General features: G+C 44.3%; 1 protein-coding gene across 6 annotated transcripts in view; it reads right to left on the reverse strand.

Moving 5' to 3' along the window:
• znf827 (zinc finger protein 827) overlaps positions 1-15,385 on the reverse strand; it is a 137,992-nt gene that overhangs the window by 59,887 nt on the left and 62,720 nt on the right. For all 6 annotated transcript variants that reach the window (XM_072678547.1, XM_072678546.1, XM_072678548.1 and 3 more), the window contains exon 5: positions 11,185-11,412. In XM_072678547.1, the coding sequence (XP_072534648.1) occupies positions 11,185-11,412 (228 nt within the window). The remainder of the gene's footprint in view (positions 1-11,184; positions 11,413-15,385) is intronic.

Genomic DNA, 15,385 nt, shown 5'->3' on the forward strand with positions numbered 1-15,385 from the left:
GCCATCTAGTACGAAGGGGCTGGCTGGTCCAGTCTTGGCTTTGTAGGCCAGAGTCAGGGGTTTGAATTTGATGTGGGCAGCAGCTACAGGAAGCCAGTGAAGAGAGAATGCAGCAGTGGAGAGACATGGCTGAACTTAATTAATAAATAGTTCTGATCAGAGGAGGATGGCTCGGGTCTCCCTTGTGAGCCTTGGTTCCTCCCAAGGTTTCTTCCTCCAGCTCTGAGGGAGTTTTTTCTTGCCACTGTGGCCGTTGGAGCTCACTGGGGGTCTTAGATTTTTCATATCTTCTTATGTCTATTTACTTTTACTAATTACTGATTGTGTAAAGCTGCTTTGTGACAACAACAGCACCTCCATCTCTCAGTATTAACCACATTGACAAATGACCACATGCATACACAAATGTGCACATATACCCTCGCTCAGACGAGTGCACTTCTTATTCTTTACTTCTAGTTCTTTCCTTCACTGAAAAACTCACCCTGACACACACACACACACACACACACACACTCTCAGCACTCACAGTCAGGACAGCAATAGTCTTGATTTCCAGGTGATAGCATTGCTCGCTTTTGCTGCGCCACAGAACTGGAGTGATCTTCTGAGTGCAGCTTAGTTCACATACACAGCTAACTGTTTCCACCGAGTTCCACCACACAAACAGTGTCCCTGAGAAACGACCGAGCACATCCCTCATTTCTCCAGCACACCACCAGTTCTGTCTCTACTGGCATGAGTCAAGCGGTCTGGCTAACAGCTCTGCTAACTAGCAGCAGATAGGTGAAGGGTGGCAGGGCCACAACACCCCTTCTAATGAATGCTTTCAGCTACTTTAGGTTGCACCTGTTGCTGACACAGCTGTGCAAATGCACAAACGTAGATTTTCTAGTCCCTGTAGAGAAATACTTCCAATAGAATAGGACTCTCTGGAGCAGATAAGTAAACATGAACCTATTGGCACCATGCTGCCTAATGCCAGGTGTGGGCTAGAGGGGTATAAAGCCCCCCAGCATTGAGCTGTGGAGCAGTGGAAGAACTGTGTTCTCTGGAATGATGGTGATGCTCCATCCAGTATGTTTGGGATGGATGGGGGAGTTGGGGATGATGAAGTGGGGTGGTTATCATCCAACATCCTGACCTCACTAACGCTCCTGTTGCTGAATATAATCAAATCCTCACAGCAATGCTCCTCTAAAATCTAGTAGAAAGTTGTCCTGCCTGGACAGCAGAGGCAGAAGAAACTATTTGTAAAGCCATGATTGCAGGAAAGCAATCAATGCAATGAGAAGGTGTCCCAATACTTTTGTCTTCACAGTGTAGCCTCTACTGTTTCGTTGCCAATAAAGGGTAGCATCTTTATTGGTTCTTTATGAACCCTAAAGCAGTTCTAATATGGTACTAATGAAATAACCTTTGGTAGCACCCTTATTGATCCAACAATTCTTCCTCATGAAACCAAACGTGGATCTTCTAAGGCATCGCTCAAAGGGCCTTGGGTAGCACCTTCATTGGTCCAAAGATGGTTCATTGGAACCAAAAGTGGTTCTTTTTCAACATCACTGGTAGCACTTTCATTGGTCCATTACACAACCAAAAGTATTTCTCTCATTGCACTGCTCAAAGAGCCTTGGGTAGCAGCTTTATTGGCCTAGAAATGGATCTTTGTGGAACCAAAACATTGGAAGCATCCTTATTGGTCCCAAAATGTTTTTTATGCCATTAATCAAGTAAGTTTTGGTAGTACCTTTATTGGTCCAAGGCCGTTCTTTATGGAACCAAAAGTGGTATCACTCAATACTTTTATTGGTCAATAAATGGTTCCTTATGAAACCAAAAGTGGTTATTTTAAGCCATCACTCAAAAACCCTTTGGAAGCCCCTTTTTTGGTCCCAAAATGTTTATGCCTTTGCTCACATATGTTTTGGGAGCACTTCTATTGGTCCATTACACAACCAAATATGGTTCTCCCATTGCACTGCTCAAAAAAACTTGTGTAGCACCTTTACTGGGCCAGAAATGGTTCCTTATGGAACCAAAAGTGGTTCTTTTAAGCCATCACTCAAAAAAACATGGGTAGCACCTTTATTGGTCCCAAAATGTTTGCATGCCATTGCTCAAGTAATGGCACCTTTATTGGTCCAAGATGGTTCTTTATAGAACCAAAAGTGTTTTCTTTTTTAACAACACTCAGTTTTGTAGCACTGTCATTGGTCCATTACACAACCAAAAGTGATTGAAAAGAAAAACCAAGCAATGAGAAGTTTTGTTGCCAATAAAGGGTAGCACCTGTATTGGTCCAAAAAAGGTTCTTTATGAACTCTAAAACAGTTCTAATATGATACTGCTGAAATAACCATTGGTAGCACCCTTATTGATCCAAAAATGGTTCTTTATGGAACCAAAAGTGGTTGTTCTATGGCATCACTCAAAAAAAACAAAAAAAAAAAAAAAAAACTTTGGAAGCATCCTTACTGGTCCCGAAATGTTTTTTTATGCCATTAAATAATAATTAAAATAAGTTAAATAATTGGTACCTTTATTGGTCCAAGATGGTTCTTTATGGAACCATGATGATTTCTTATGGAATCACTCAAAGAACCTTTGGTAGCACCTTTATTTTGAAGGTTGTACAACTACCAGCTCTCCACAGCTCAACCCATTCCCAGCTGCCTTCACAGCTGAGAGCGCTCCTGTACCTGAACGGAGCTTTTCTAATGACCCGATGTGCATATTCAGTCTCTGGTGACTTTGAGCTGTAACTAAACAAGCAGCTAAAGCGCTGCTGGTCACTGTCCACCTGAGGACGGCCAGCAGAATGACCCGAGGTCAGCGGCAACCGCGCAGCTGTGTGAAAAACAAGCTCTGTGTTTATAAACATGAAAAGAGTCGTCCCTAACTCTCTGTCCCTCTCTGTGTTTTCTCTTGCTTACTGTTTCACACTCATTCTCTACCTCTCTCTCTCTCTCTCTCTGTTTCCCTCACTGTTCCTCACTTAGTCTCTCTCACTCACTGCTTCTCTCCCACACTCCCCCTCTTACTTTTTTTCCTTAGTCTGGCACACACACACACGAACACACTCATATACACACTCACACACACACACACACACTCGAATTGTGACCTGGGGCCAGGCTGCACACGTGTAAAGAGGCGCTGTGTAGCCGGGGCTGAGTCACAGCACAGCGAGAGCAAGAGAACACCAGCAGCTGGTGTGAGGTGCCTGTCAAACACACACACACACACACACACACACACACACACACACACTCTTGCACACACACACAAACGGCACTGAATCATTCTCCATCATCCTCTGTAATAGACTCCATCTCTATCTCCCTCTCTCTCGCCCTCCTTTCCGAGCTTCTCTCCTCGGTTTTCGATGTTATCCTACACTCTCATAAGTAAAGGTGCTTCAAATGGTTGTTTGAACAAAGCCGTCGAAGAACCACCTTTGGTTCCATAAAGAACCATGTTTGCTTACAGACATGGTTCTTAATGGAACCAAAAGTGGATATTCTCTTTTCTATATACACTTTATGGACAAAAGTATTGGGACACCCCTCTAAATCATTGAATTCAGGTGTTTCGTTCAGTCCCTTTGTCACAGGTGTAAAAAAAAAAATCAAGCCTCTAGCCATGCAGTCTGCCTTTCTTCCACACATTAGTGAGAGAATGGGAGGTTCTACAGAGCTCACTGACTACACTTCCTCCATCAGCTGTGAGTGGTGTTATTATTGAACAGTGGAAGAGTTTAGGAGGAACAGCTCACAGAGAGCAGCTCAGTGTCCACCGAGTGTCTGTCAGACCACGTAAAGTTACAGAGCAGAAAAGCCTCCAACTGACTACAACCAACTACAACTGTCAATAACTGCAGCAGAGCTCCAGACCTGCTGCTGCTGTTAGAGCTTAGAGCAAAGGGAGAACGACTCCATATTAATAAAGCCTATAGGTTTAGAATGGGAGGTCATACAATCTCCATAAATGTAATGTGTGTCCCAATACTTCTGTCCATATGGTGTAGTACCTTATTGAACCTTCAACCATGAAGAGCAGACCAGACTAAATGTCTGAGATTTAAATAAAACAGACTCCTCCAGAATAATCCTCTCCAACCATGTTCTGATCATCTGCAGCTGATGTTCTGCACCTGGTTCTGATTGAAGTAGTAATAAATGTGTGTTGTGGTGTTATTAAATTTTTAGAAATGATGTTTTAAGGTGTTTCTCCAGATGAAGATCAAATGTCCAGATGTTTAAATATGTTCAAAAAGACAAAGGTTTTCATTGGTTCAGAAAAGCACTGACCAATATGGGATGGGGATGCTGGGAATAATGGGATGTTCTGGAGCAGTCACACATGAGCCTAAGGCTCCAATGCCCATTGGCAATAGTCTCTATGCAGAAAGGTCTTCCGGGTATCGCTAAGCCAGCTTATCGGCTTCCTGCAAAACACGGAAGTTAGCCATTTGTACGAGCTGTCGGCAGATGTGGTGGATCCGTGTTATCTAGAATGATGGAGCTCCATCCAAAGAACCATCTGAAGCCCCTTTATTTGTACGAGTGTGAGGTAGAGAAGCATGTGTGATGTGAAGTACCCGAGAAAACTCATTTTCATGCCGTTTCTGAGGCAAAAAGATCAGAAGCTGTTTACCCGTGACATTTTTATTGATTGTGACTCATGATCGGATGTGTGTGTAGGCCTGTAATTACTGACTCATTGGACGGCAGCGATTTCTAAATGAATTAAAGCACATTCACAACAATCGTTTTCACCAGGAAAATAACCAGAGAGCGCTCCCTTCAGTGCAGCCCGGTGTAAAAAAGCCTACATCCTCTACAGAGAACAGATCTCTACATATCGTACATATCGTTACTGGCATGCAAAAACCTTGTATCTCCAAAATGGCTCATTTACAGGAGAAGGTAAAAGCCTTCTAAACTTTAGATGGACATCATTGTAAAAAGATTTTATATCCAACTCAAATGGAGCATTTCTATTATTCCATTCATCATGAACTTCAGACACAAGGTAAAGAACAGCTGCCAGATTTGCATAATAATTTTAAACAGTGAGAAACTGCCAAAAATGGAGATACAAGGTTTTGTACTCAACATACTGTTTATGTTCTTAGAAAGTAGGGGAAAAACATCAATAAATAGTTTGTGGACACCCCTACTAATAAACGCAGCTTCTTTAGGTTGCACCAGTTGCAGACCCTGTTAAAAAGTACTGCCAATAGAATAGGACTCTCTGGAGCACATATATGTCAACATATTGGCACCATGCTGCCTAATGCTAGGCGTGGGCTAGAGGCGCATAAAGCCCCCCAGCATTGAGCTGTGGAGCAGTGGAAGAACTGTGTTCTCTGGAATGATGGATGGTGGTGCTCCATCCAGTACCTTTGGGATGAGCTGGGGATGAGTTGGAGTGGGGAATGCAATCAAATCCTTACAGCAATGCTTCTCCAAAATCTAGTAAAAATGAAAGCCCTGGACATTAGAGACAAACATTTATCCAATAAAAGCAGGATACACTCTTTTTTAATTCCCTTATTGTATGAGCAGGTGTCCCAATACTTTTGTCTATATAGTGTACCTACAAAGATTGTTTTTTTTGTTTTGTTCATTGTGTTCCATACAATAACTTAAACAGAAATTGAGCTTATTAATATTAGGAAACATTGAAAGGTGTTATTGTAGATTGTTTGTGCAAATTACACGGTTTTGTTGATTGTAAAAAAAAGGGAAACAGACTTAAACAACGCCTTTCATATTTAAGTCTGTTTCCCAAAGAGTACTTAGCACTTTTTTAACAATCAACAAAACCGTGTAATTTGACCTGGGGTGTCCAAACTTTTGCACAAACAATCTACAATAACGCCTTTCAAAGATCCCAAAACGCTTTAAAAACACTTCATCAAATATACAGCATATAGTAAACGGGGGTGGGCTGGATGATGCCAAGCATGCCACAGCCATCCATTAATATTATCTTCCAATCAGAACAAAGGAGGCTACAAAGCCAACCAACGGGGAGCCTTCTTTCAGCTGTTCCTTAATTCTTACAGACAATCAGAGTAAAACACTGAAGATAGCCATAACTTCAAAGAGCCTAAAGAAGAAGGAGAAATTACCACAACAACAAACCAGAGAACAAACACTGTAAAGAATCTCTTTCATTTTAACTCCTTTGTTCATCCTTTCAGGGAATAAACTTTCTTTTAAGATAAAAAATGTCTTCTTTTAATCTTTTTCTAATGTGATCAAGGTTACCTCCTCTGTCTGAAGCTTGAATACGCTCAATACCCAAAACATCTGACTTTCCAACATATGACTCTTATGTTCTTCAATACGGATCAAAGCTGGTTTGACTGTTTGGGCTTACAGAATTTTCTTTACACTATATGGACAAAAGTATTGGGACACCTGCTCATTCACTGTTCCTTCTGAAAGTAAGGGTATTAAAAAGTAAAAATTTGTTGGAGTAACTGTCTCTACTGTCCAGGGAAGAAGGCTTTTAACCAGATTTTGGAGGAGCATTGCTGTGAGGACTTGACTGCAGTGAGCGTCAAGAGCGTTAAGAAGGTCAGGATGTGGGCTGATGATCATCACCCCACCTCATTGTCCCCAACTCTCCAACTCATCCCATCCAAAAATACTGGATGAAGCTCCACCACCCTCATTCCAGAGAGCACAGTTCTTCCACTGCTCCACAGCTCAATGCTGGGGGGCTTTATACCCCTCTAGCCCACGCCTGGCATCAGGTAGCATGATGCCAAAAGGTTCATCATGTTTATCTGCTCCAGAGAGTCCTATTCTATTGGCAGTTCTTCTCTACAGGGACTAGACAAGCTGTGTGTGTGTTTTTGCACATCTGTGTTCATTATAAGGGGTGTCCACAAACATTTGGACATATAGTGTATACACAAGAGCCTGACAGACACTAATTTTTTGCATTTTGTCTCTTATCCAGTGATGGGCGTCCATCAGGCTCTGTTTCTATAGGACTGCCAGATTGGAACGGAGCCGGACGGATGCCCATCGCTGTGAGACAAAAGGTATAAAAATGGACGTCTTTTAGGCTCTGTTCCTTCAGCAGGCGACGCTAAAATATGCATTCCCACTGCCAACCAATCACTACTGATATACTGAGAAGGTAAATTAGAATTAAACATTTATTCTAATTCAGTTTAATTGATTATCTCTGAAAGCCCTACACCAGACATGCCCAGTACTATGCAAAGTCTCCAGTTCCACCTAGATTATCTAATCAGTCCTACATTACAGTAAATCAGGTGAGCTGCTGGTGGAACTGAGCCGTTCCACACAGTGTCTGGAGCTTACAGAGATGATCAGCACCCAAACCTGGGTTCTTCTAACCGTGTTCTTCCAGCTGTTTTCTGGGTTCTTCTAACTATGTTCTACAGTGTTCTTTACAAGTGGACTCTCACTGATTCTTATTATTTGGGTTTATTCTAATGTTATATACAGTTTTACAGGTAGACACTCGCACTCACTCTCTGTTTATTACTCTCTTGGGGTTATTGTAATGTTATAAACAGGTAATTACAGGTAGACACTCGCTGACCACTGACTATGTTTATTTCTGTTTATTCTAATGTTATATAGAGTTAACTGCAGGTAGACACTCTCACTGACCACTGACTATGTTTATTTCTGTTTATTCTAATGTTATATAGAGTTTTACAGGTAGACACTCTCACTGAACAATGACTTTATGTTTATTTGGGTTTATTCTAATGTTATATAGAGTTAATTACAGGTAGACACTCTCACTGACCACTGACTATGTTTATTTGTGTTTATTCTAATGTTATATAGAGTTAATTACAGGTAGACACTCTCACTGAACACTGACTATGTTTATTTGGGTTTATTCTAATGTTATATAGAGTTAATTACAGGTAGACACTCTCACTGACCACTGACTATGTTTATTTGTGTTTATTCTAATGTTATATAGAGTTAATTACAGGTAGACACTCTCACTGACCACTGACCATGTTTATTTAATGTTATATAGTGTGTGTTATATAGTGTGTGTCCCCAGCAAGACGGAGTTGCTGTACATCCCGGGAACTGCTGGACCAAGAAACGATCTTGCCATCACCTTCGAGAACTCACTGGTCACTCCCTCTACTGAAGCCCGAAGCCTTGGTGTAGTGATGGATGATCAGTTATCGTTCTCAAGTCATGTTGCAAACGTAACTCGGTCCTGCAGATTTCTTCTGTACAACATCCGGAGAATTCGACCCTTCCTCTCTAGAGAGGCCACCCAGGTGCTTGTTCAGTCTCTCGTCACTTCCAGACTTGACTACTGCAGCTCTCTTCTGGCTGGTCTCCCTCTGCGCACCATCAGGCCCCTGCAACTCATCCAGAATGCAGCGGCACGGGTCGTCTTCAATGTCCCTAAATTCAGCCATGTCACTCCACTGCTGCGTTCTCTCCACTGGCTTCCTGTAGCTGCCCGCATCAGATTTAAAACCCTGACGCTGGCCTACAAAGCCAAGAACGGACCAGCCCCTCCGTATCTGATGGCAATGGTCAAAAGCCGATCCGCACCAAGAGCCCTTCGAGCTTCAAGTACGGCTCGGCTCGACCCACCATCCCTCAAAATCCGCGGAAGACAAGCGTCCAGGCTTTTTTCTGTCCTGGCACCAAAGTGGTGGAACGAGCTGCCCCTGGATGTCCGAACGGCCGAGTCGCTCGCTGTCTTCAAACGCAGACTGAAGACCCACCTCTTCAGAGAGTACTTGGACGAATAGTTCTATGGTCGCCTTATTGTATTGTGTTTAGTAATGTCTAAGCTTGGAGGTATCTTTTGTATTAGTCTATTCTAACTAGCTGAGGTTTTCTTGGGTAAATAGCAAAGCACTTTGTAAGTCGCTCTGGATAAGAGCGTCTGCTAAATGCCATAAATGTAAATGTAAATGTGTTTGGATAAAGCACACTCACTGCTGAGATTTGCAGAACTGAGTTTTACAGAACTGTTAAATTTATTAGCAGCTGTGTTAATCACCTGTGCCGGTAGCCTGCCAGACAAACGCCTATATTACTGCTGACCTGTCCATCTGTTTCAGAACAAAATGCTCACAAAATACATCTTATTCAATCCATACCCCCCCACCCTCAACCCGCACCCCCCCTCACAACGATTCTCTGTAAACAATCGATGACACCTGCACTAATAACAGCCACGCGGTGGGCTAATCAAATATATATGGGGCTCAACCGAGACACAGCAGTGGACAGATGAAGACCAAGACACATCACCTTTTAGTCTCAAACTACGTGGTCACCCTTGTCTTCTAAAGTTCAGATAAAGATTGGGCCAGTGGCCCCAAAAGAGCAATCGATGGGTTTGTTTTGGCTGAAGACTGCTGGGGATGAAAAGGATATTGACTGCGCAACATGAAAAGGAATTGACCCTCTAGTTTCTGCCCAAAACGCAGGAGGAGTGAGGTGTATGAGAGGGAGAGAAAGTGAGAGAGAGAGAGAGAGAGAGAGAGAGAGAGAGAGAGAGAGAGAGAGAGAGGGAGGGAGGGAGGGAAGGAAGAGAATGATGAAGAGAGGATTGAGAGAAGAGAGAGAACTAGCGAGAGAGTGAGATAGAGAGAGAGAGAGAGAGAGAGAGAGAGAGAGAGAAAGAAAGAAAGAAAGAAAGAAAGAAAGAAAGAAAGAAAGAGAGAGAGAAAAAGAGGTGGGAGAGAGAGAGCGAGAGACAGAGAGGAGATAAGAGATAGAAAATGAAAAAGAGAGAAGGGGAAAGAGAGAGAGAGAGAGAGAGAGAGAGAGAGAGAGAGAGAGAGAGAGAGAGATACAGAGGACAAGGAGGAGAGAGATACAGAGAGAAGTACGAGAGAGAGAGGGGAGACAGTGAGGAGATAAGAGATAGATAGAGAGTGAAGAAGACAGAAAGAAAGAGAGAAACATAAGAGACACTAAAATGAGAGAGAAAGAAGACAGAGGGAGAGAGAGAGAGAGAGAGAGAGAGAGAGACAGAAAGGTTGGTGGAGGAAGAGAATGACAGAGGAGGAGAGAAAGGAGGAGGGAAAGGAAGAGGGAGGGGGGCATAGAAAGAGAATAAAGGAGAGAGATATAGAGAGAAAGAGTTGTTAGAGAGAGAGTAAGGGCGAGAGAGAGAGGCAGCCAGAATGGGAGAAAACAAGGGGGGAGAGAGGGAGGTGGACAGTTACATAGAGAGATAGATAATAATAATAATAATAATAATAATAATAATAATAATAATATTATTATTATTTCTCACACACTGACCTCAGCGGCCAGCAGATCAGCGCTGGCCTCTTTCACTCTTATTAACAAAAGCTGCATTTTTGGTAACATTTTGGCTTGTGGGCAGCAGCCAGATGTCCCCACAGTGACAAACTGTCCATGGGCACATTTGTCCCTCGCAAAGAGCTAAACACACACACACACACACACACACACACACACATTTGCACATACGCGCACACACATACACCCAGTCTGTTTCCAGAGTAATGCTTCCATATTCTTTGGTTTGGGACACAGCCTACGAGAGTGCAGTTAATGCTAATGACTTCATTATATTGGGCACAGCTGGGCTGCGTCCCAATCGCATTTCTACACACTAATCCTATAATATATATGCTAATCCTAATAGGTTAGTACTCATACTATTAACGTACTAAGCTAACATACACCATATGTCCAAATGTTTGGACACCCCTTCTAATGAATGTATTCAGCTGACTTAAGTTGTACAAATTGCTGACACAGATGTGCAAATGCACATACACTGCTTGTCTAGCCCCTGTAGAGAAATACTGCCAATAGAATAGGACTCTTTATCTGAAGCAGATAAACATGTACCTAATGGCACGGTGCTGCCTAATGTCAGCCGTGGGCTAGAGGGGTATAAAGCCCCCCAGCATTGAGCTGTGGAGCAGTGGAGGAGCTGTAATCACTGGAATGATGGTGGTGGTGCTCAATCCAATACTATTGGGATGAGTTGGGGATGAGGTGGGGTGGTGGTCATCCAACGTCCTGATGCCCTGGGTAGCTCCTCCTATAAACTAGTTAGCATTGCTATTGCATGCAATTGGCACACACCCCTGGTCCTCAGGGGGTTAAAAGGGGGCAAACACAGGCCCTGCTTGTACCCATGTCTTACCTGACAGCTTCATTAGCAGTTCTGAGGCCACCTTCATGTTGATGTCCTGGCTCAGCAGGCTGCTCTTGGCCAGCATGGGACTGCCCTCCTGGCGTGGCCTGCTGGGTCCCGTGGGGCCGTCCTGGGCCAGGCTGAACGAGGGGCCGCGAGGTGGGCTCAAGGGCTCCTCGGCCTGGGGCTCCTCCTTCACACAGAACGTACCCTTCAGCGCCTCCTTCTGGTTGGCCGCTGCAGGGCGAACATGGGAGAGAGAGAAAGAGAGAGAGAGACAATTTGAACCATCTTTTCTCCTTTTCTTGCAAGAACACACACACACACACACACACACACACACACACACACACACACACACAAACGAGGAGGCTCGAAATAGGATTTTCTGCATGTGGTGGTTTATCGCTAAAGCCATAGCAATAACAGTCACTGTTCATGCGTTTGAAGCGCAGGGGGTGGCGGGGGGGAGGTTATTTATTTATTTTCTGTCCGACGCCTCTGGTGCTGAATTTGTTTAGAGGGCTCATTTTGCATCTGGGCCACACATAAAGAGCTAGGTGGGGAGTCTTTCTGGAGGAAGGCGAGCGAGGCGGTACTGCAGGGTTATTTAACGAAGCATCAGGACTGAAGAGCTGCTGTGGAATCCTGAGCCGCTAGCGCAACACACACAGAGAAAGAAGGACGCCTTTGACGACGTGTCTTCTGAGGGCAACAGGGGCATCTTCAAAGGACCCCTATCCCACCGGCCCCCCTTTTGTTTTGTCTCGCTCCGCAGCGAGCACCATACCAGGCATACCGCGTCTGAACCAGATTTCTATGCAAATATCTGCATTTTGCTTTTTGCCCATTTATCACACACACATGTGTGTGTGTGTGTGTGTGTGTGTGTGTGTGTGTGTTTATGTACTAAAAACAGCTAGAACTCATTTCTACATTACCATTTTAAAGCCTCTGCTTATCTCAGCTGGCTTTTGTTACTCAGCCTTTGCCTTAAGTGATATAGTACATGTAAATAACCTCTGTTCCGATTGGCTGAACCATTCACAAGTGAACGATACACTGTTGTGTGTGTGTGTTTGTGGACGCCCCTTCCAATGAAGACATTTAGATGCTTTACGTTGCACCCAGTGCTGACACAGATGTGCAAATGCGAGCACACCCTCACACACACACACACACACACACACACACACACACACACACACACACACACACACTAGCTTGTCTAGTCCCTGTAAGGAAGGACTATCAATAGAATAGGACTCTCTGGAGCAGATAAGCATGACCCTATTGGCACCATGCTGCCTAACGCCAGGCGTGGGCTAGAGGGGTATAAAGCCCCCAGCATTCCCAGAACTGTGCTCTCTGGAATGATGGTTGATGCTCTATTCAATCCTTTTGAGACATGAGATCTGGTACAGATGGATGTACGTGGATGGCATGGGTGGAGCCTACCCCCTGGGCAACCAGCAGGGTGGCGGAGAGAAAGATGGGGGAACCCGAACTCATGATCCCCAGGCCAAAGCGGTAGTGCATTAGCGGTAGCAAGTTCAAAGCCAGAGCCATGCCGTCTTGCAATCGGCAGCCGGAGTAATCGGCCGAGCTCTCTCAGACTCTGGCTGCTGATTGCTTTTCGGTAGAGTCCGAAAAACCTCGACCGATTATGCATCTCGGACTCCGGCTGCTGATTGCAAGACGGCATGGCTCTGGCTTCAAAATCCAAATGACTCAGCAGTCTAATGTGCTACCCAGATTTTAGCAATCAGCAGCCGGAGTCTGAGAGAGAGAGAGATAGAGAGAGATTCCGCTAATTGCAAAGCGACATTGCTCGGACTTCGAACTTGTGACCCCGAGGCCATAGCGTTCGAAGCCAGAGCCATGCCGTCTTGCAATCGGCAGCCGGAGCAGTCCGAGATGCATAATCGGCCGAGCTCTTTTGGACTCTACCCCTATGGCAGAAATCAGCAGCTGGAGTCTGCTGAGAGAGAGAGATCCCGCTAATTGCAAAGCGGCATTGCTCGGACTTCGAACTTGTGACCCCCGGTGGGTACATGGCGCTATCTACATCCCACTTAAGTGATGCTGGCCGGCACAGGCGGACGCAGCACTTTCCACAAAGCGTGTCAGCTACCCAGTTTGAAAAGAGGCGATGGCTGGCTTAGCATGTACTGGAGAAGTGTCTCCTAGTGTCGGGAGCATTAGTAGTGCTAGTGGGAGCTACGAAGAAGTGGGTCAACTGGCAGGACCAAACTGGGAGAAAAGGGGGAAAAAAAGTGACCAAAGCTGGTGATAGGTCGAGATATCAGTGAAGGCATTAATTAGCATCTCCTGGTAGGACTTGTTCTGATGCTTCCACTACTAGAACTTCTTAAACCAGCTCTTCTGAGGCTCACAATGACTGAGATCCCATTTTCCCCCGTTCCTCGAACATTATTTACCTTGATTATCATATCTGTATGATATTGTGCACTGCACTGCTGCCACACGACTGGCTGATTAGATAAGACATACACGTCTTCCCAATGCAGTGCTTGGTGAGAGTACAGTGCAAGTCACAGTAAATCAACAGAGGAACTGTAATTAAAAATAACCTGACTCACACCGGCAGCAGAATACAGTTCTGCTTCTCCAGACTCTTTGAAAAGAACGGGTGATCGCTGTCTGTGGTTCATATGGCAGACAAACAGAGCACTTTTTCGCGGCAAGACAGCAGGATCTCTTTGAATACTGTCCTGCTTTGTTTGCACAACAAAAGCTCATATCTATCGCTGATGCCTGAGCAAAAAAACAAAAAAAACAACCTTCTGGAAAGCCGTTTCTTGTTCAGATCTGCTCCTCTCGGCACCCACCTTAAGTCTCGACTTGTCTAGCTCGTGTTTATCACTTCGCTAACTAGCCGGATTAGTCGGTGCAACAGGGAAAGCCTGATAATGCCAGCGTGTGAAGCAATCAGGTCAATTTGAGAGCAGGATTAAAATGGCGTCTGCTGGAGAAGAGGACGGGGCTTTGGAGAGTAATTAAAGGGGGGCTGGTTCTGGCCCCCAGGCCGCATGACGCCCAGGTCAGATCCAGCAAACTCATTCTACTGCATGTTTGTTTTGACTGTCTCAATTAAGGCTGAAGTGTGCTGGGAATGATGTGGTGCAGACTATCGGAGAACAGAGCGGAGCTGTTCTTCGGTGCGATGGGCTGGAGCTGAACAGGCCTTTCCTCTTCATGCTATATGCTGCAAAAGTGGGGCATTTCTAATCAGGCTCAGATTAATAATTAATATCAAGACATGGAGCCACTTCCTATCGCTGCCAAGAAAAGAACACAGGCCGTTGCCTCTCTCTGATACACACACACACACACACAGCAAACTGCTCTTTCTTCTCTGCAGTGTGTTTTTAGTTACCAAGAAATGTCTGTCCATCGCTAGGTCCAACACTACGCCCTATCCACTATATAGTGCACTATGCTGGATGTTGCTCTCACGATCCCGTAGTGAACCTCGGTAGGCAGTGCATTAAGTATGCTAGTAGATATGAAGTAATTAGGGACAGAACGATCCACAAAATGTTTAATTCAGTCTGATTTGATACTGCTGAGTCTCTGTTCAGGGCTTTTTTTTTGATACAGCACAGAAATGCCTGACAATGTGCCGAATCAGTGCTGCCATGCAAAAAAAAACCTTCACATGATAACTTTACAACAGAAGGAAAAACCTTGATAAACTTTCAATGGAAGTCCAAGTCATTTCGGAGCATTTCTCTTGGTCCATTCGTGATGACATTTGGGCAACATGTAAAGAACTGTGATATTTAAATAACACTGAAAGGCGAAAAACAGGGGCTCCAAGTGGTCCAGTGGATCGCTGGCCTCAAATCCTGGGTCATGCTGCTTGCCATCAGCAGCTGGAGTCAGAGAGAGCACAATTAGCCTTCATAATTGGGTAGAAAAATGGGGTAAAATAAGAAATATGCCCTATTTTAGAGGCAGGTTCTTAATAACAGCTATTGAAATAGTGTCCCCCTAGAATAGTTAAAACCTGCAAATTTGTATGTCCAAAATGGCAACTTTACGTGAGAAAGAAAAAAAAACATTCCTAACTGTCAACGGAAGTCAATGTAAAAAGATTTTATTTGAAGTCATTTTGGAGCATTTCTATTGGTCAAGTCATTATGAAATTTAGATACAATGTAATGAACAACTGCCAGATTTACAT

Source organism: Salminus brasiliensis, chromosome 4 (assembly GCF_030463535.1).
Source record: "Salminus brasiliensis chromosome 4, fSalBra1.hap2, whole genome shotgun sequence".
NCBI lineage: Eukaryota > Metazoa > Chordata > Actinopteri > Characiformes > Bryconidae > Salminus > Salminus brasiliensis.